At 41.0% G+C, this 22481-nt stretch overlaps 1 protein-coding gene across 5 annotated transcripts in view; it reads right to left on the bottom strand.

Moving 5' to 3' along the window:
- The window catches only part of LOC147034601 (roundabout homolog 1-like), a 451205-nt gene that overhangs the window by 100142 nt on the left and 328582 nt on the right, over nt 1–22481 (bottom strand). For 4 of the 5 annotated variants that reach the window (XM_085885946.1, XM_085885911.1, XM_085885928.1 and 1 more), the window contains exons 5-8: nt 21573–21711; nt 19672–19799; nt 16543–16554; nt 12784–12908 (exon numbers count right to left, since the gene is read on the bottom strand). In XM_085885946.1, the coding sequence (XP_085742072.1) occupies nt 12784–12908; nt 16543–16554; nt 19672–19799; nt 21573–21711 (404 nt within the window). The remainder of the gene's footprint in view (nt 1–12783; nt 12909–16542; nt 16555–19671; nt 19800–21572; nt 21712–22481) is intronic. The other variant, XM_085885921.1, reaches the window with a different exon arrangement.

The raw sequence follows: 22481 nt of genomic DNA on the forward strand, positions 1-22481 counted from the left end.
CTCCATGTCCCTCGGCCGTATTGACCCTCCATGTCCCTCGGCCGTATTGACGAGTTCAACCCGCGCGAAGCAAGCTGGGAGGCGTACATTGAGCGTCTACAGTACGACTACCAAGCTAACGGCATAGAGGGATGATTCCAGGAAGAAAGCAATCCTGATGTCGTATGTGGCAGCGAGACGTTTACTATTCTGGAGAATCTTGCCATGCCCAGGACCACGATGGATTTAACACATACCAAGCTCGTGGCAGCTATGAAGGAACACTGCGAACTCACACCCTCAGTCATTGTGAGTCGATTAAATTTTTACAAGTGTCGTCAAACCTCGACACGGTCCATTTCGGCATTCAGAGCTCACCTGAAACACCTTGCCGAGCATTGCCAGATTGGTACTACATTCGACGACATGCGAAGGGACTTGCTCGTCGTGGGAGTGGAGCAAGATTGAATTCGCCGGCGCCTACTTGCTGAACGGACTCTGACATTTTCCAGTGCTAAGGACATCGCTATCGCAATGGAGTGCGCAAACAAAAATGCTGCAGATATTGCTTGTTCCATCACATACCAGCCTCGAGCTGACCTGTCATCTGTCAATCGTGTGCAACAACATCCAACCAGAAAATCTGATGCCAAAATGCCTGGAAACTGCTTGGTGGCTGGTGCTGGTAAATGCTGTTTCCCCTGCAATGGTGAGCATTCTCCAACTATGTGCCATTTCAAGAATTCCGCTTGCATCGACTGCCACAAGGTGGGTCACATTGCCTCTGCGTGCTTGTCTCGAAAACGGAGGGCAAGGAGAGACGAATGCAAAACCCACCTCCATGTCTCAGAGCATAACCAGGAAGACATGACTGATGGAGACATCCCTAACAGCCACAGTGTTCAGTCGTATGACCTTTTCCACACAAAGTCTGGCAGACAGTCTACTCTGATACTGGTTATAGTAGATATAGACAAAAGGACCATGGAAATGGAGGTAGACACGGGTGCTGCCATCTCACTCATGAGTGAAGCAGCATTCCGTAACCTGTGGGGAATTCTGAAAAACCCAACCTCCGTTTGTCCCGGATCTGACTCACTACATATACCGGTGAGTCAATACAAGCCTGCGGGTCATGTGATGTCACAGTAACCTACGGCAACAACAATCACCAATTACAAGTCTTGGTCATCTCCGGGGATGGACCCACTTCTTTCCAAAGTCATTCACGCTACTGAGCATGGGTGGGGCTTGCCACACAATGCCGACCCTGAATTGTATTCGTACAAGGCCAAGCAGAATGAACTAAGTGTCGAGAATGGCTGCTTGCTGTGGGGATGCCGAGAGGTCATTCCCCCAAACTTGCGCACAAATATTTTCGATCAGCTTCACGATTGTCATCCAGGCATTGTAGGAATGAAATCACTGGCACGGAACTATGTCGAGTGGCCTCACCTTGACTCTGACATCGAACAGTGCGTGAAACATGCAGTACAGCACTCTATAAACATCAGGGACCCGGTGTTTGTGAAAAACTTTGGTCACGGAAAGGCTTGGCTACCAGGGAGGGTTCACAAAAACGAGGGACCGTTGTCCTATAAGATCAAACTCAAGGACAATCGAGTCATCCAGAGGCACCTTGCTCATGTCCGGTATCGGTTTTGTAATTCTGTCATCTTCAAAAATTGTCTCGCCACTTCCTGAACCTATGAAGAGTGACATTGGTGCTGCAGATAGCACTGCACCACTCCCTGCGGCTGACCTCAATAATGCTGTGACAGCGCCACCAGCAGGGCCGTCTGTCGGCTTTGTACCCCAATGGTCATCAAGCGTTCCGGTCATTGCAAGGTGGGAACATAGCGGCACGACGAGGCTGGGCTCATGAATGGTTATGAGGTTTGTGTGTGTGGAGCACAATAAAAGATTGATGGTGCATTCAAACTGCCTTCCCTGCCTGATTCATTTACACTCCTTTAGATATTGCATTTGTCGATCATAATGCATCATAAGTCACCAACACTGTAGGAAGAGGTAAACAATATAATCTCAAACAATCATAATATTTAACAAGTCTGAAGACGACGATGGTTCACGAGTGGTATTTGACGATGTAGATTGTTTCAGAAGTCAAGGATGAGACAATGTGATAATGTTTGACTAAGTTATAAAAATGATCAACATGATGTGGTACGAGTGACAGGTTATTAGCTGCAAAATGTCAAAAACCTGGTTTCGTTCAACAACTTTAAAAATTTGACCTTTGCATAACCTTTAAAGGTCCCAAAACAATGTTGTGGACATTAAAATAAGGAAACAGGATACGTGCTATAGCTTAATGGAGTTAGTTCGTCAAAGAAGGTCGAAAACCCGGTTAGATTCCAACAACTTTGAAAATTTGACCTTTGTGAACTTTAAAGGTCAAAGGTCAAGGATTATGACCTTTGCTGCAAAACCTCCTCTGGAACATTCCAGGAACAATATAACGTCATATAGACTATATGGCATTCCGCACTCCGTGGATTATCCAGACTTTGATGAAATCAGCGTAAAAACAACCTTGAAAGGGACGCCACAGGCAGTGTTCGAGACAGAGCAAAATGGTTTCAAGACTTGAGGTGGGGAATGACCTCAAGGTTATGCATAAAAAATATTGTCATCCTAGCTCTCAAAGTTTGGGCGGTCGTATGATTTTTATGTCAAAATTCGCAATTTTCTAAGTTCGTGACCTTGTGACCTTGACCTTGGGACGAAAATTAAAAAAAAAAAAATCGAGCTCCGTGGAGCTATGCAGGTGCCATTGGGCTAACCAAATACTGAAACCCCTGCCAGATTCGACAAACCCCCTCGGAGTAGATGGATTTTTATGTCAAATTTCGCAATTTTCTAAGTTCGTGACCTTGTGACCTTGACACAAAAATGAAAAATTGAGCTGCGTGGGGCTATGCAGGTGCCATTGGGCTAACCAAATACTGAAACCCCTGTCAGATTCGACAAACCCCCTAGGAGAAGATGCAAATTTAAATTGGCTACCCCCTAAAAACACATGTTTTTTGGGTGTGGCTCTGCTCATAACGGGCGCACCACGCCCGTTCTCAGGAAAACACAACTAGATCGTGATATAAACCTCCCACCAAAATTTTATCAGGATCGGATCAAAACCCACGGAGCTATGCTCGGAACAGACAGACAGACAGACAGACAGACAGACAAGCCGGTAGGCGGACATGGATAGTCGATCAAGTCGAATTTAGTCGTTTCTCAGCCGTTACTAACGAACAAAAGCGTCCATCGCAACAGTTCTTTCTCACACATAACTAGGACATACCATGAACATACCATACCAGTTTCATGTATATCTGACTCATAGTCTCTGAGATATAACGAACTTCGTTTTTTTATTGTTTTTGACCAGAGTTCATTCAAAGTCTATCTTCTCCGACAGTTTTCATAGGATCCGGCTGGAAATTTTTGACAATATGGCTGAATGTACTGCCCACAGTCGCTCGTGGCCCGATTTTTGATTTTCGAAAACATAAATTTTTTATGATTTTTCAAAAAATTCAAAGTCCCATTGCAAGGCGATGGTGGTGTCCATAGCAACGGTTCTCATTTGCACACAACTAGGTCATGGTATGAACCTACCAACCAAGGTTAATCGAAATCGCCATTCTATGAACTGAAATCGCCATTTTAAATACTGATAATAAGGGTAGAAAAAAAAAATCTCAAAAAAAATTTTTTTGAGTTTTTTTTCCGACTGCATCGACTACGCAACAAGCCAGTAGGCGGACATGGGTAGTCGACTACCAATAGAACCTGACGCGATGGGCCCGTTTGATGGGGAATGACCTGAGGATTAAGCACAAGAAAATTCAAGATTCTAGCTTCAAGGGTTAATGCTGCAGATTGTTTTTTCGTTAAAATATCCCCACATTGAGGTTTTTTGGCCGTTGCTAGGCAACGGAGGGGTCCATAGCAACAGTTCTTTCTCACACATAACTAGGACATACCATGAACCTACCATACCAGTTTCATATATATCTGACTCATAGTCCCTGAGATATAACGAACTTCGTTTTTTTATTGTTTTCGACCAGGGTTCATCCAAAGTCTATCTTCTCCGACAGTTTTCATAGGATCCGGCTGGAAATTTTTGACAATATGGCTGAATGGACTGCCCACAGTCGCTCGTGGCCCGATTTTTGAAAAAATATTTTTTTTATGATTTTTCAAAAATTTCAAAGTCCTGTTGCTAGGCAAAGGTAGTGTCCATAGCAACGGTTCTCATTTGCACACAACTAGGTCATGGTATGAACCTACCAACCAAGTTTCATCGAAATCGCCATTGTCTTAACTGAAATTGCCATTTTAAATACTGATAATAAGGGTAGAAAAAAAATGTCAAAAAAAATTTTTTTGACATTTTTTTTTCCCGACTACATCGACTACCCAACAAGCCGGTAGGTGGACATGGGTAGTCGACTACCCAATATAACCTGACGCGATGGGCCCGATCGATGGGGAATGACCTGAGGATTAAGCACAAGAAAATTCAAGATTCTCGCTTCAAGGGTTAATGCGGCAGATTGTTTTTTCGTTAAAATACCCCCACATTTAGAGGTTTTTTGGCCGTTGCTAGGCAACGGAGGAGTCCATAGCAACAGTTCTTTCTCACACATAACTAGGACATACCATGAACCTACCATACCAGTTTCATATATTTCTGACTCATATTCTCTGAGATATAACGAACTTCGTTTTTTTTATTGTTTTCGACCAGGGTTCATCCAAAGTCTATCTTCTCCGACAGTTTTCATAGGATCCGGCTGGAAATTTTTGACAACATGACTGAAGTACTGCCCACAGTCGCTCGTGGCCCGATTTTTGATTTTCGAAAAAATATATTTTTTAGGAATTTTCAAAAATTTCAAAGTCCCCTTGCTAGGCAACGGTCGTGTCCATAGCAACGGTTCTCATTTGCACACAACTAGGTCATGATATGAACCTTCCAACCAAGTTTCATCGAAATCGCCATTGTATTAACTGAAATCGCCATTTTAAATACTGATAATAAGGGTAGAACAAATCTCAAAAAAAATTTTTGAATTTTTTTTTTTCGACTAGATCGACTATCCAACAGACAGACAGACACCAATAACGAATATAGTGGTCACTTATTTTTTCGTGAGAATATTTTTTCGTGAACCAATTATTTTTTCATGAAAATATTTTTTTCATGAACCAACAGTTTTAAAGATGCCTGTGCAATAAATGGTGATTAATCTCACGAGTATGCTTACTCGATGAGATACGACAAAGCATCAATGAACGCCATACTCCTTTGTGGTATAATATGTACATTGTACAAGGATATACTCTCCAAGGAATTTGGTGAAGGAGGGCCATTCAGCCCATTGTGCCTGCGCTACACCAATATCACATGTCATCACCCATCCACACATGAGCTTCCTTGCAAGTTCTGCCAATATCACTGCACCCTCAATCTCCAATGCATCTGTGTACCTATCTCATTCCAATTTAAACATATCGACTCTTTATACTGCCACTACCTTTCTCGGGAGACCATTCCATGCATTAACTACTCTCTGATTGAGTTAAAGACACCTGACCTTATCACTGTCCGAACTCTCCTCTTCTTTACTTTCAGGTTATGGTCCCTGGTACAATCACTGTCGATCTTTTCTGCTGAAAACTCCTTCTACCCTTATTTTGTCTCTCCCCATCATTATCTTGAACATCTATATCATATCCGCTCATAACCGCCTCCTTTCTAATGTATACAGTCCTGTCTCATTCAGCCACTCCTGATAGCTTAGTCTCGCCTGCACTGGAATCAATCTAGTACCCCTTTGCTGAACCCGCTCTTGTATCTGTACAGTTAAAATGAGTTTGGGTGGTGGAGGAGGAGGAGGAGGAGGAGGAGGAGGAGGAGGAGGAGAAGGGAATATACAAGGGGGGTATATGAAACTTTCCATCTGGAGCATCATATACATTGAAAATGAGCACACACAGTCCAGGTGCATATGGTTCGCCATCAACTTGCTTCAGGTAAAACTCCAAAAATCCAGCATCACTACTCACCTCCATTCATTCTTTCCTCATTTTTTTCTGACCTGTGGAAACAACTTCCACATTCTCTTCAATCTCATTCTCTCCTCCAGGTCTTCAAGACAGCTGTTCACCACCATCTCAGACCATCCCCAATCCAAAACCATGATCTTTTCTACCCTCGCAAACCCCATCCCCCATCCGCCAAACCCCCACCCGAAGCCCTCTGTAAACAAAATTCAGTTTTTCCTTTCCGAGAGTTTCCTTCTCTATCCATACTGTCCACCCCCATGTGTCCTTTTCTTCCCCTCATTCCTCCCCACACCTATTGTGTGTGCAAGTCTCCCTCAATTTTGTCCTTCAACTCTACTGTTGGTGTTTGTCCCCCTCTTTCTGCTGTTCCTTTTGCTTTGTTGCGTCCTGATCCGTTCAGTGTTCCAGCTCTTCCATGAGTCTTGACTCTGTACAAAACAAAACAAAGAAAAAGCGACTAATTCCTTTTTAGTTGGTTGCTCTTTTATGTTCATATCTGTCTTCTGTTTGTCTGAATATTCTCAGCTATTTTTGTGGGAGTAATTGGATAATCCGTTCGATTTTTACAAGTTGTGCAAACTTTAACAAACACCCTTTCATCTAAACCACGAGAAGCCTGGTGTTGGCTTAGTGGTTATGGTGGCGGCTTGGGATCCTAGGGTCCTGAGTTCAAGCCCTGTTGACCGCTGAATTAATAAACACCAGGAGGTTGACTCAGCCTGTCATCCTTCCGAGGTCCACAAAATGAGTACCAGTGTACTGGTAAGGGGGACATTGCCACAGGGACATCAGCGGCAGAGCCGCGTCCCAACCAATGATGCAACCATCAGCCACAGGCTGCACTCGAAAGAGAGATCTAAACCATGTACTTGCATCTTACAATCGTAAATCTAACTACCTTTCTCCATGCATCGAACCACTTTCCTACATATATCTAAACAAGTTCTTCCTCACATACAGTGCCAATAGAAACTCAAAATCCCCTTTTAAAATTTTCACCTTTTGTTGCCTTATGGCCTGTAATTAAATTGCATTACATGAGACTTTTTCCACCTTTATTTACACATCGTAACCCACAATTTTCAAGTGAAAAACAAATTCTACAAATTTCAAAAAACTTAATTAAAAATACAAAACTAGAATATCATGGTTGGATAAGTGTCCACCACCCTGAGTTAGTAATTGGTGACAGCACCTTTGACAGCAATTACAGCTGTGAGCCTGTTGGGATATCTCTCTACCAATTTAGCACACCTTGATTGGGCAATATTTGCTCAATTCTTCTGTAAGAAGCTGTTCAAGCTCAGACAAGTTGTGCGGGGAGCGTTGATGGACAGCAATCTTCAAGTCATGCCACATATTCTCGATTTGATTTCGGTCGGGGCTCTGACTGGGCCACTCAAGGACATTTACCTTTTTGTTCCTTAGTCACTCCAGTGTAGCTTTGACTGTGTGCTTCGGGTCATTGTCATGCTGAAAGGTGAACTTCCATCCAAATTTCATCTTTCTAGAAGAGGGCAGCAGGTTTTCCTCTTGGATTTTTCTGTATTTTGCTCCATCCATTTTCCTTTCTATCCTGCCAAGTGCCCTTGTCCCTGCTGATGAGAAACATCCCCATAACATGACACTGTCACCACCACGCTTCACAGTAGGGATGGTGTTCTTTGGTGATGTGCTGTGTTAAGATTGCGCCAAACGTAACATTTTGCATACAGGCCAAAAAGTTCCATATTTGTTTCATCAGACCATAAAATTTTGCCACATGGCTTCAGAATCTCTGGAGTATTTTTTTGCATACCTCAAATGGGACTCAAGGTGGGATTTTTGAGTAATGGCTTCCTTCTTGCAAACCTATATCATACAGGCCAGACTTGTGGAGTGCTTGGGATATTTGTTGTCACAAGCACACTGTGACCAGCCTTTGCCACAAAAGTGTGTAGGTCTTTCAAAGTTGCCATTTTCCTCTTGATGGCCTGTCTGATCAGTCTCCTCCTTACTTGGTCATTCAGTTTGGAGGGACGTGCCTGATCTAGGCAGGGTCTTGGTGGTACCATATGCCTTCCACTTCTTAATGATTGGCTTAACTGTGCTCCAAGGGCTCTTCAAAGCCTTTGAAAAATTTGTATACCCATCCCCCGATCTGTGCCTTTCCACAACTTTATCCCAGAGTTCTTTTGAAAGCTCCTCGGTTGGTGCTCATGGTTGAGTCTTTGCTGTGAAATGCACCACCCAGCAGAGGAAACCGACAGGAACAGCTAATATTATTCTGAAATAATCATAATAACCACAATTTAACACAGATGGAGGCCAATTAACTTGGTGTGTGATTTTGAAGGTGATTGATTACACCTGAGCTAATTTACAATTGCTATTATTATTATTATTATTATTATTATTATTATTATTATTATTAGAGGGGTAGACACTTATCCAACCAAGATATTCTAGTTTTGTATTTTAAATTAATTTTCTGAAATTTGTAGAGTTTGTTTTTCACTTGGAAGTTGTGGGTTATGATGTTGAAATAAAGGTGGAAAAAATCTGATTTAATGCAATTTAATTCTAGGCTATAGAGTAATAAAAGGTGAAATTTTTGAAAGGGGGTGTAGACTTTCTCTAGGCAATGTACATCCACTCTTGTGGTCACAGCTAACCATCAACCTGCTCAGATAAAACCGCAATCCTCCTTACATATAACCACCATTCTCCTTGCATCTTAATAACTTATTCTTTACACAAAATGACTTTCTTGCATACATATACCTATTTTCCTTTGCATATCTAACCACAAAGTTCCTTACATCCAGCCACCATCCTCATTACATCTTATGTCTAACCACATTCCTCATTTGAGCTAAACAATTTCCTCCTTACATCTAATCATCATCCTGATCATATCTAATGATGCATCATTCTTCCTACATCGAACTAACTTCCTCCTGACATACAACTGCTTTCCTGTGCACATATATGCACATTCCTCCTTACATCTAACCACCATCTCCTCCATTTTTGCTCACTATGTGTGGGAAAATATAATTTCTTCATTTGGAAATCTGTAAGCGAGCAAACTTCAAATGCTCTTTAATTGCAGCCTTTTATTACATCTGCCACTGAAAGTGTTTGGGGTTATGTTTCCACCTGTCTGTTTGTTTGTTGTGACAAAAACTTTAAATAAAAATTTATCATATGTGAGTCTGTCTCATTTGTTACGGCTCATCACAGCACAGCACGGATCGACTCAGTATTTACTGTGAGCATGATAACTCGCGAAAGCTTTCAGATATCTTTGTCAAACTTTACCAGAGGATTCCAAACGACAAAATTGAGGCTGTCAATGTTTTTTTGACTATATATATATATATATATATATATATATATATATATATATATATATATATATATATATATATATATATGTGTGTATCAAAGGTCAAGGTGACAGTAATGTAATTTGCATGATTTTCTCCATATCTGTCAGGCTACCACATGATGCCTTCTTGTTTGTTACTTGCAAAATTGAAGATCGAAGGTCAGTCGATTTTGTTATTCTGTCTGTCTGTTTATCTGTTTATCACCTACAGATTGCAATTCTAAACTGATTGTCATGAAATTTTACCAAGCTGTAGGGGTCGTCTCAACTAAGAAGCCGATTGATTTTGAGGTCAAAGGTGGTCAAGGTCGTCTTGAGGTCGAATTTCTAAAAATCATCATTTTTCATCTGATTAACTTGAAATTTGAACAATATTTGCAAATTGTGTCACTGAATTGGGAAACCAACTATTTTTGAGGTCAAAAGGTCAAAGGCCAACTCAAGGTCAAACTTCTAAAATCATCAAATTTTATCTTAAAAATCGTCAATTTTCATCTGATTGACTTGAAAATTAAACAGCAATTTCATAGTCCATCACTGAATTGGGGAACCAACTGTTTCTGAGGTCAAAATGTCAAAGATCAATTCAGGGGCAAACTTCTAAAATCATCAATTTCAATCAGAAAAATAATCATTTTTCATCTGATTGACCTGAGCTTTAATTATGATTGTCAATATTAATCTTTATGAAATGGACCATTTGATGTATCCACAGCAACGTTTGGAGAGGGGGTTAGATTTTGCAAGTATCGTACTCTGCATGACATCTTTCTATTTTTTTTTTTGTTTGTTTGTGAACAAGATAACTCAAAAATGTATGGATGGAATCTCACGAAACTAAGTGAACATATTGGGTGTGTGACAACGACAAAATGATTCAAGTTTGGTGAAGATCCAGATTCTATAATTTCTAAAGTGATTCTTCACCATTAAGAAATAAGGCTCAAAACAAAATATAGCATGATATTTCAAAAGGTTTTGAATGGGTTATGACAAAACTTAGTGGATGAGTTGGGTAAGTGACAAGAACAAGCCGATTCAATTTTGGTACAGGTCCGGTTGCAGATCTGACCCATCAGTGGGATAAAAAAATGTAAACTGTTGAGCCTGACGGATGTATGCGCTCTACCGAGTGCTGTTCTCATTCAACATAGATATGAATCACAAACAACTCATTTATGATTCATGACTAGCTCAGTTTATGAAATAAAATAATGTTGATTGTATAATATGTACTATGTATTGATAAGTATGAATGTTTTATGAGAAATATACAATGAGTTTTCGCTCATTATCCTCTTGTACACGTATCCTGCTGATATACATATACAGTATATATATTTTTTATATATATATTTATATATATTTATTTAGTAATATATATATATATATATATATATATATATATATATATTCAATGTCATTGCATACATGAATCAAGGGCTTTGGGGAGTGAACAAAGGCAAGCCGGAAGATTCCAATTATTGCGAAGATCGGCGAATATGACTTAAAAGAGAGGAAAAATAGTCACTCATGCAAGGTCTTTCACAGCACTTTGTTTTCTTTGTATCCTCCTTGCAAATTGCATTTATGTAGTGTCCATCCATCCATTGGGACCATACTCTGTGCAGAGTGTTGGTGCTGCCTAAGCAGTCTCCTTGGCTATTGGACACAATCCTGGACGGGTTGCCACTCCGACACAGGAGACCAGCAAAATGGCACTCATTTTGCTGACCTCGGAAAGATGACAGGCAGAGTCACCCTGCCTGGTATTAATTCAACAGCTGAGGAGGATTTGAACTCAGGATCCAATGATCTCAAGCCCACCACTCTAGCCATTAAGCCACCATTAGGCATAGTTATGTAGTGTTGTGTACTCGGTTTATTAAATAAATGTAGGAGAGCGAGAACAGGCAAGTATGGATTTTTGAGGAATATTGACTTTAAGGAATTTGTGGCCATATTAAGAAAATTCATTAATGTACATTCAGTAGGGGGCATAACTGGTAAAAGAGAGTAGGGCAAGCATGTTCTCCATTTTCTATGTCAGTTAATACGACATTGGAAGGGTCCATTTGCCCATTCTCCTCGTCATTCATAAAAAAAAAATTGAAAACATTTTATGACCTGTTTACTAACTCATTAATATCGATGTCCAATGATGTCCGAAAAAAAAAACTTCTGACCCCCATATGATCTTGACTTTCATAAACATTTAGGGATAGAGCTTAAATTAAGAAAATGTGTCCCCATCTACCATCATAAAACTCAACATCATGAAAATCGGAAGAAAATTATTCAAGCTATGATCAAAAAGGTGATTTTTGTTCATCAGGTAACAATCTGAAAAAAATAGGTCAAGGACACTCATCAAATATCAGGTGAAGAACTTCAGGGCAGATCAACTATTATGTTGCAAGGACATCTTGGAAGGAGGCCAGGTGGTGTTTGAGATTCTGCATTGACAAAATTGATCGATGACAAAAAAACAAACCATTTAAACTTGATCTTTAACTTGGAGGGGTATGATGTACATTAAGCTAAATGAGCTTTGCTCTGGGCTATCTAAAGAGGGCAATTTCGCTGTGAATGGACAAACCTTAGTTGAATGAAGGTGAAAATGTTAAATTGTCTATAATTAGATCAAGCGCTTAAAATTAAGTCAATATCAAGAACAATCCTTGTTGTTCCCATTAGTGATGCAAAATTAAATTCCAAAAGTGCCAGTGAGATCCGAGATACAGCTTGTACAAGGGAAGAGAAAAGGAAGGGGAAAAACCTAAATGTGGTTTAGTACTACTAGGGGTCTAATCAATTCTGTGGAAGCATTAAAAATTGTGGGTGATAATTGAAGAAACAAACCTTACAACAACTATAAAGCCTCCCCCTATCCTACAGGAGGAGGCTGAATTAATGAAGATATTTCCCCCCACGTAATTAACATTGGACTTAAATGGCTAACATAAACAAACTCGATGATGCAGAAAAAGCAGGTAAAAGTCATTGAATTCGATTTTACTTAATCCCATCAAGTAAAGTTTATAATTACACAGTTACTGTCCTGAAATACTGCTGATAAGAATTCCAGAAAACGACAACATCAGGTGTCTCCTGCTAAATTTTGGTGTCGCCAATTTATTTTCATTGCTAGCCTGACAGGCTGTTTGTCAGGATGCCAAGCACAAAGTGCTTTGCTCTGAGAGGAACTTTCAAAGCAGAAAGGAATTGGTCATCGAGTTATAGATTCCGTCAACTGATGTATATGTCACAAAGCCCAACTACCACACCGATGTTGAGAATTACTTCATTCTAAAATTCCTGTGGCCCACCTGTGTGCCCTCCCTCTGCCAAAACACAGTGGGTGGTGGGGTGCCAGTGGCCAGGCAGGAGAAGGAAGCTGTACGGCCTTCAGGAACGACCTTGTCTCGTGGCTGTTCCAGAAACTTTGGCGTAACTGGTAAAAGAGGGGAGGGGGAAAGGCAGATACAGAGTAACCCTCCCCTCATTACCGACTAGCTTCCTTCACACATAACCTGAAGGATTTGGTACAGAAGCTCTGCCATCCTACCCTCCTGGAGGCAACCAAGACCCTAAAAGGGAGGAGTCCACATCATATCTCCATTCGTCTCTCTACATTTACATCATGAAGTGACATATCCAATAATTTGGATAATAATCGTTTGACATAAACAATAATTTTGTTTCTTAGGACTGAAGCTGTGGTTTAAAAGGAAAAAGTAAATGTGTCATTCATCACCATGATCCACCAGCACTACAGGTCAGTTATGTCAATCAACTGAGTGTATTTTCCCCACACTCGAGCAAAAAATAAATAAACAATAAATAAGCAAATGACACTTTTTGAAACTATCAAAACCCAAAGAGAATGGAAACAACTAAGTGAATCATCACAATATTAATCTGCCCCAACTCAATACAGTACTCTGCACCCTTCATGCCCGCTGTGTTTATGCACAAGCTCATATGAGGGCAGATCCATGCATCAAAACACCAACTCTGGGCTCAGACTTCTTCAAAATTAATGTCTCGTATTAAAGCACTAGTCGAGAACAATTTCATTTATTATTCATTTACATGAACAGGTTATATTCCTCAACTCAAAACCCAGAGCATTCCATTAAGACAAACAACTGCGCACAATGGTGTCTATTCATTTTTCCTTCTTTGCTTTCATCGATGTCATTTATTTTTTTTATTCAACTGTGTTGAGGAAATGTGTGGGATACGAGTAAGAGGGGTTGGGTTGGTGGCCGAGGTAACAAGGATGATTGCAAGTTAACATTGCTGGTGAAAGCAAAGGTTGAAAGGTGATTATACAAATTGCTGACACAAGCGGAAACAGAAGATAGCAAAATAAGTGTAGTCAAAAAAATAAAAGAATGAGTGATTCACTTATCAGGATATAATATTCCCACAAGTTTTTCATGGCTTGGCTATAAGGTAAAGCCCTTTAAAGCCATAGGTGCCTGGGCTGGCCAAGATGGAGATTAGATGGAATGAGATTAGAGGAAGGCAAAGCGAAGCAAAAGCGCAATTTTAAACACAGTGCTGAAAAATACCCCAGTGGAGCATGACGCAGATGTTCATGAACTGGATATTTCAGAGAATGAAGATGTAGATATATCTACAGCAGACCTATTCACAGATGTTGTTCCTTTCAAAATAATGTCTGTTTTTCCTTCAACTTCAAAATGTTCATATGCTACACTTTCTTACCTTTTCACCAATCAAATAGGATTTATTTGTCTCTTTTGTCTCTGTGTAGCTCTTCTGTGTCTGTCCCCCCCCCCACCCCAACACCTTCTTTTTGTCTACGTTTTGTATCCCACTGATAGATAGATCAGATCAGATCCAGCCTATCTATATCTATATATATATATATATATATATATATATATCTCTCTCTCTCTCTCTCTCTCTCTCTCTCTCTCTCTCTCTCTCTCTCTCTCTCTCTCTCTCTCTCTCTCTCTCTCTCTCTCTCTCTCTCTCTCTCTCTCTCTCTCTCTCTCTCTCTCTCTCTCTCTCTCTCTCTCTCTCTCTCTCTCTCTCTCTCTCTCTCTCTCTCTCTCTCTCTCTCTCTCTCTCTCTCTCTCTCTCTCTCTCTCTCTCTCTCTCTCTCTCTCTCTCTCTCTCTCTCTCTCTCTCATAACTCCATGTTCTATTAGGCCTGGATGGGCTTAACATATGATGTGATTGTACATGGTAAAGGGTTACTGTAACACGGATATAATTATCATCCAGGTCACTCTCCTGCTGGCTGCTGAGCTAATGAGAAAGAAATGCTGACAGACAGTGCAAATTACCCCAGTCACTTTTACAACCATTCTGCCTACCCCGAGGTCACTCGAGGTCTCTGACATTTTAAAATAAGAAGCTGCGTAATTTCCCGAAGCAGACATAGTGAAAATAAACAATCATCCAAACAAGCTAGAATAATTCTCAGATTGGTTGTCGGTCATTACACGTTGTACTCGGATATTATTTACTGTAAATGTATGGACAAAAGCAATCAACTGTACAATTAAAAAAAAATAAAAACAGTGTACTGTGATCATCTGCTGTACTGATAAACAGTACATCATAATGTATTATACAGACGTTTCTAATCATTTACTATATAAATCCAGAAACGTACTGATCTATTGAAGAAAACAGCACTTTATAATCCCGTGTAATTTCCACCATAGAGCATAATATAATATCTGTGCACTGAAAAATAGTCTGTTGTACAAACAAATCCACTGTGCAATTAACTTTTGTGTTGCTTTAAATGACCAGCAAACGATTTTGCTTGCCTGCTTTCTCCACTCGTGTTCTACTACTTCAAGGTTTTTACTCTGTGAAAGGAGGAATGCTACGACTGCTGTCTGCAAAGAGTCCACTGCAAAGATTATAAAAGGTCAACTGCTCATCGAGTCCAAAAAGTCTGCTCAGTACAAAGATACTACACAAGTAATCCACTGTAAATGACTGATTCCATACACCAATACCACCTCACAGGATGCATCACCAATGTGTTATCTTCTCCTATGCTCCAAAATTCTCCATACCATGAGTGTTCCGAGATATGATAATACTGTACTTGTATTGCTTTAGTAAACTACAACGGCACTCGGTAGAGCGCATACCTCCTCCAGGCTGAACAGTCTACGTTTTGCATCCTACTGATAGGCCGGATCTGCATCCGGTCCTGAACCAAAATCTAATCGGCTTGTTCTCGTCACCTATCCAACTCATCCACCAAGGTTCGTCTGACTCCATCCATAATTTATTTGAAATACAATGCTATATATAAGTTTTGGCCCTACCTCTCAATGATAAAAAATCACTTTAAATTTTTGTTAAAATATTGGATCCAGATCCGGATAATCACTAAAATCTAACCAATTCGTCCTTGTCGCACACCCAACCTGTCCGCCAAGTTTCGTCTGAATCTGTCTGTAACTTTTTCAGATATCCTGCTCAAAGACAAACAGACAGACAATCAGCAGTGAAAACATAACCTCTCTCCACCTAAGGTAGCGGCAGTAATTACAAAATGGAAGTCTGTCATCCGTCTGAGTGTTGAAACTAGATGGTACACATTGAAGAAACCATTTAATGAGGACCAGTATCGTGTATCGTGGGCTATTCTGGCAGATAACGATGGAATGGGTGAGAGGTGAGGGAAATAAACTGCCTCCTTGATTTATCAGAGGCAAGTGCAGATGTTTCCTGATTCAGACAGCCCTCAGATAGGGCCAAAGAAAGTCTGCCTAGAAATGCCACATCACAGGGCAGCTAGAAGAGAAAGTAAAACCAACATGACCTGGCATTGTACCCTACTGCTGAGACTCCATTTCCAGACAGTGGCATTCCTTTTGGCTTCCATCCATGTCTCCTCCACAAAACACTGCTCCACGCAGCAGTTTGCATAACAGCGCAGTGTAAAGTTGGGTTAGTATGGTTACCTGTGAATGGGCAGTGGGGTCTGAAGTCCTAACAAGTTAGAATGGGAGTTAGTTCTCTCCATGCCTTCCCGACCCATCATGCATCTGGCAGGTGTCACACAGCACACCAGCACTTACCGTAGGACCCCTCTGTGGGAGGAGGAGAGAGAGAAGATGGGAAAAGTTAGAAAAGGTATTGATAACTCCAGATGCCCCATGCCGTTAACCCTGTAATAAACCTTTCTATGATAGTGAGCCGGGTGGGAGAATCATTGTAGATCAGGTTGTAGATCTAAAGAAATCTCACAACAAACAATGAGTGGGTGTGTTTTTATTTTCTCTCAGACCCACAAGAATGTAGCAAATGTGGCCACAATGGAAAGCCCTCGCACAAGCATGCGGTTAGTTATATAAATGAGCCGCTTGGACTTTGAAAGGTCTTAAGCCTATGACATGAAAGTCATGGGGATAATTAGGCATTGCAATATTTTATAACACCAATGTGAAATCGACTTCACAGCCAATTAGAGTACGGTGAGGCGGCCGTACTCATGGTCAGGTGTACACCAACACGAACGGCCTTTTAGTAAACATGACCATTGGCTCATGGACATGCTTGAGCATTTATTTCATTATATCGGGAGAACTTTGCACCAAGCTAAACAAACCGAAAGCTTTAAAATAAGTCAGTTAGGGCAGTTTGTGTTTGAGCTTTGTCTGGGTTAATTTTTCATTTTCTGGCTATATACCAATCCACCTGACATGTCTCACTGGATGTCTCCGATTCAAGAAGAGGGGCTTGCTACACAATTACCTCCGACAAAGCCCTGAGCAAGAAGGCCAGATGTGTGAAGTATTTTCAATATGCTGCCCCGTAGGCACTCATCCATCCTCAAAGGATGGTGCCATGATTTACCTGCTTCTACTTATTGCTTGAGCTAAATGGAAGTGCAATACGAGTTTTACCCTTGCAAAGTGACCACACAATGCAGTCCATTTAGGTATAAGTAAGTAATGCCATCAATCTTGGCAGCTTGTCATAAAAAGTAACTTGCAAAGCGGAAATATTAAAAGTGTTGGATTTCATCCAGCCCATTAACAGTTTAGTTCGAGGCTTCACCTCCAAGCTTCAATTGATATGCAGCCAACAACCTCTCGACTCCACCATTCCCTCCTGCAGTCCTGCGGATGCACTTTCCATCCGACAACGAATCTCACAGCTGCACGAATGCATTCGCTTGGAGATGCATTCATGGCATCTCGAATTTGAAACCGCTGTTTACTCCTTAAAGGCCATCCATTCGAAAAAAAAGAAGCTTCATTGGTCCTGATCACTGAATGCATCCATCCACTTTAATCAGTGTAGTCTCTTCCAGCCATCAGCACAGCAAGATGCTCATCAAGGTTAAGATAGTGCCAAATCATGACTAATAGGCATGAAACAGGATAATCAATTTGTTTTGGCCATTTTTTTTATTTCCAACTGCCCAAAGAGAACACCAGAATAAAGAAAAACGTTTCCCTCCTTTTTACCACTCCTCACCTCTTAACTTCCTCACGTCCAAAAATGAGCTTTTGTGAGCAGCAATGCGAAAACACCATTGCAATCTATTCATCAATGTTCTTTCTTTCCCTAATGGTGGAAAGCACCCCCAGATCTCTTATTATCTCCAGCTGGACCCTCCTGATTCCAATTAGCAAGCAACAAGCCAAGTGCTGCCAAGCACCTTTGCTTTATCCCTGCAACCATCAACACCATTCCGTGATCGCTCTACCCTGAAAGAGACCAGGCTGTAATAAGAAAACAAAATTTGCACTCGCCCATGACCAGAGCACAGAGAACCAAGGAGCACTGTCTGAATGAAACCTTGCTCCTATATCTTTGGGACCCCACTGAAGGACTGGTGGCATGACCCAGCGATGGTGGCATGGCTCAATGCAAGCCTCAACGGCTTACATATGTAAGACAAGAGGCAGATGCCCTTTAATCTGCCTCCAAGAATGAGTGTAGAAATAAATGGCTTCCAGCTGTTATTACTCTCCGGTGCTAATGTAAAATGTCATTTCCTGAGCAAACCACAACAAATGTTCCAAAATGCGGCATTCCCTGCACGGTTGGTCCCCAGATAGAAACGATGCTTTTCAAATTCTGATTCATAACAAAGACATTAGCTTTGATTGCTTTTTTTGTATCAAACTACATAACCACAGATGGGAAAACACCATTGGATTCAATCTACACAGTACACAATAACGAAACTGGCCTCAAAGCCGTGGCCAGAATTATCACCAGTATTTGCGGCTATTAAAAAAAGCACTCGTTACTGCAATCATAAAGTATTTTAGAATGTTGTCCTAATGTGATAATAACAGGTCTGCTAACCCCCTATACACACACACCTTATTAGGTATTTGTCTAAGATTCCCTTTCATTTTATGTAAAATTTATTTTGTCTGTTAAACGAATCCGTCAAACTTTGATAGTAACCTAAACCTCGGGTTGGAAGTCGAACTCCTCGTTTTTTTTATTTTTTATTTTGTACTAATCAATAAACTCTTATGCACTATCATGGAGTACGAAAGTACTCCGTATGTCGGGGTGGCACGGGAAACAAAAAATGGCCGTCAATTTAAATGTGTACAAAATGATGCACTTACAAACTCCTATACAGTGACTTCATGAGCATTTAAAAGCGATACCTTTTATTTAATACATCGTGGATGTTATTGGATTGCATGAACTCACAAGTGTTTCAATTCAACATGAGTTGAGAAAATGCTCTCCCACTGGTTTGGAGCAGAGTTTGCACGGTGAGGACACTAACAACCTGAAGTGAGTTGGATTATACGGATACAATCGAAGCTTTACATTCAGAATGCAGCGTTTGAAAATATTTAGTCGGGCCCGTCACAAGGTTTCGCCGATTTCACATCGGAGACAATACAACAGAAATGTCAGATGGCTACAAAAGATAGGTGGACATCGGAATGGTACCGAGTCGAATCTCAACATGGCATTTTGCAGAGATAAAACAAAAAAAAATAAACAACAACAAAGCATGTGCCAATTACCTGATAGGTAAATATGAGACATATACTATTGTCTTGGATGGATAAGTACTTATGACTAAAATATGTAAGAAAGACAGTTTGCTTCTTTTGAAATAAATACATGTATTTTGAAGTATTCACGTGGCATGTCAATAATTGTAGTTTGTCATCAATAGGATCATTGCAAGGGTATTATGAATATTCCCTTGACCCTACCGTGCACAGAGAGCGTAGCTGTTGCTTCCGCCTGTCCCAATCTGTTCTCCGCCAAGCAAACATAAGTCCCCTCGTCTGATGGTCGCACACCATGGATACGTAGTTTCCCATCCGACAGTTCTTCCCACCTGCCAACAGAAACAGCTTGATATGGTAGATCGCTATTTTAACTGGAACATGCATTTTAGTGCACAAAATACCCATATTCTCATTCTGTCACTCGATAAAGACCGGCAGGAAAATCCCATATGTATTTCAGTGATCAGCTTATGGGAGATGCCTACTATCTGGAGCTCCCTTGTTTTACTATCAGCTCTAACCTCTCTTGAGCAGATCATATCTACAAGCTAACCTCCAAAAGGGGCCACTGCCTTGGATTTCTCTGCAAGGCCAAGTCTTTCCTCTGGCATCATCACTTATAACAGTGTAAAAAGTCTTTATCGGGAGTGTCACGTATTATGGTCACCCACTGTGGAATGGGGTCACTACTTCCTATACTGCCCCTCTTGCGGTGCTGGAATCTAAGGCCTCGGTGGTATTAGAAGCTTGCTTCAGGAAGCTGAATCTCAGGGTCTGTTTCTTGCTCACCATAGATCTGGCCTATCAAGTTATTTTTTACCAATTCTAATGTGGTCTTACTCCTTCTACCATCTTGCCTCTGCCCAGCACCAGCCCCTCCAGGTTGAATGTGTTGTGCCAGAAACCCTTTGTTATCCTCTCCAAATCTAAATGCAATGCTCATCTCTATTCTTCCATACACCTCTCTTCATTACTGTATCTATTGTCTCAACATCTTCCGAACAGGATTTCAAGTCTGCTGATAATGACAACCCCATGGTCTCTCCCGTTTCAAATACTGCCCTTTACTCTACCAGAAGAGACCTCATTCCTACCCTTCTCCTCCAATTTCTCTCCTTGTGCTGTGGTTCTTCTATTTGTTGTTGTGACACTGTTTTACCTTTGCCCAATTTTGTTGGTTCATCGATTGCCCCCTATTGTTTTGCTCTTCTAGAGCCTCAATCCCTGCATATTCTTAAAAAAAAAATTCCCAAGTTTAAATCCACAGACTCATTTATTTGTACATTGTCGACAAATGCCTTGTCATTCACATAAAAACAAACTGCTATCTCGTAATATTCTTGGCTTACATATAATGTGCATTCAAGCCCCTCCATGAGCATTAGATCACTGTTAAGAAAGATTTTGAGAGGCCCGTTTGACAAAAACCGACACAAGGAGTGCCGGAAATTCCATTTGCAAGTAAACATGCCATTTTCTGGTATCAGAACATCAGCTAAACTTCTGCCTTCTTCTGAGTTTCTCACGTTTAGCGAGTCCAGTGCAATGGGCCACAAGTCAAATGTAAAAAAAAGAGATTAAGGGCTCAGTGTCACCACCGTGACGGATCCAATCACCCCTATGGCACTAATTAAGCCACAGGAATGTAAGTGGTGCTAATGAGAACGTCATCATGAGGTCCAGTGACCTTGAGTGGTGGAAAAAACTCAGTGAGGTCATGTAGCCTCTATGGTTAGAATAATGACACAAGAGCTGGTTATCTTTAATAGCATGTACTGTATTATGTTGTATATCATGCACAGTGTGGCTTTAAGTTTGAGAGTCTTAAGATAAAGTTTTATTGCTGAAGGGAGTATGGTACCCATAATCACTAAATCCAGTCAAAGTTTGACAAAACATCTCTCTGATAAATGGCGATTCAAAAATTCTTCATTTTATCTGAACGACAAGGAGTTGATTTCACGAATAAAAAACTAACTTCCAAACGATCTGATAGCTTATCTCGAATATAATTTACTTTTAACCATAAATTTTTAACAGTACATAGCAACCAGTACACTGAGGTTGTGTCATGGTTGCTGTTCCAGTTTGACAAAACTGACCGTCCACGAGGCATCTCTCCATCCCGGCGAATCCAGGAAATGTGTGGAGGAGGGTCTCCATCAGCTTGGCACACAAACTCTACACTCTCATTCCCAGCCACCAGCTGGCTCAGCGGTCTCCTTGTGAATGTGGGTCGTTCTGAAAGTTGAAGAACAAAGGATCACTTGGCCACACACAGCAGTAACAGTGGGCCACACGGCGAGGCAGCGGTCCTTCTCCCTGCCAAATTCTTGACAAATGCACGTCCCAACCCACCCCGTTGACCTTGAGACAAAGTGCTCCAAAAGAAAAGCCAAACAAGCTACGTTTTCACACATATGACTCATGCATGCTTTTGCCTTCCTTAAACTCATGCTTGCAATATAGTGGTACAATTGAGTTTGGCGTAATGATGAGAATACACTAATTAAAAGTAGAATTGCTCAGCAAAGATAAACACAAAGGCGTTATTTTAGAGGGCAGCCGTTAAAGGGTTGCCAGTATGATTAGGGTATATCGTTTAGAAACAGCCCTTGCAAGTGTTGTAATTACCACGAGGCTTGTATAATGTCTCCAACCAAAGCACGACTTTTCTTGATAATAACCCCAGCTGTGGCTGCAGGCTACACTCGAAGATTACTGGACCTTGGCCTTAAACTCACCATGTTATTACACCATATCAGCATCTCTTATGTGGGAGTCTGCTGTTTTCTGCTCTTGCTGCTCCCCCATCTCTCAGCCCCTTCTCCCTTCCCCTCTCCTCCGATTCTCCAAACTCCCCATCAGTTAATCAAATGCATTTCTCTTACTTCACCTTGCAAGGCTTCTCATTTTAGCAAATAGTGGTCAAGCTAATAGTGGTGAGTAGACTGGACTCCTGTCCCGAAGGTTGTGGCTTTAGATTAAACTGAAGCTAATCGTGTGAAGGA

This window comes from Eptatretus burgeri, chromosome 1 (assembly GCF_056783735.1).
Source record: "Eptatretus burgeri isolate ZD-2024b chromosome 1, Ebu_testis_v1, whole genome shotgun sequence".
In the NCBI taxonomy this organism is placed as follows: Eukaryota; Metazoa; Chordata; class Myxini; order Myxiniformes; family Myxinidae; genus Eptatretus; species Eptatretus burgeri.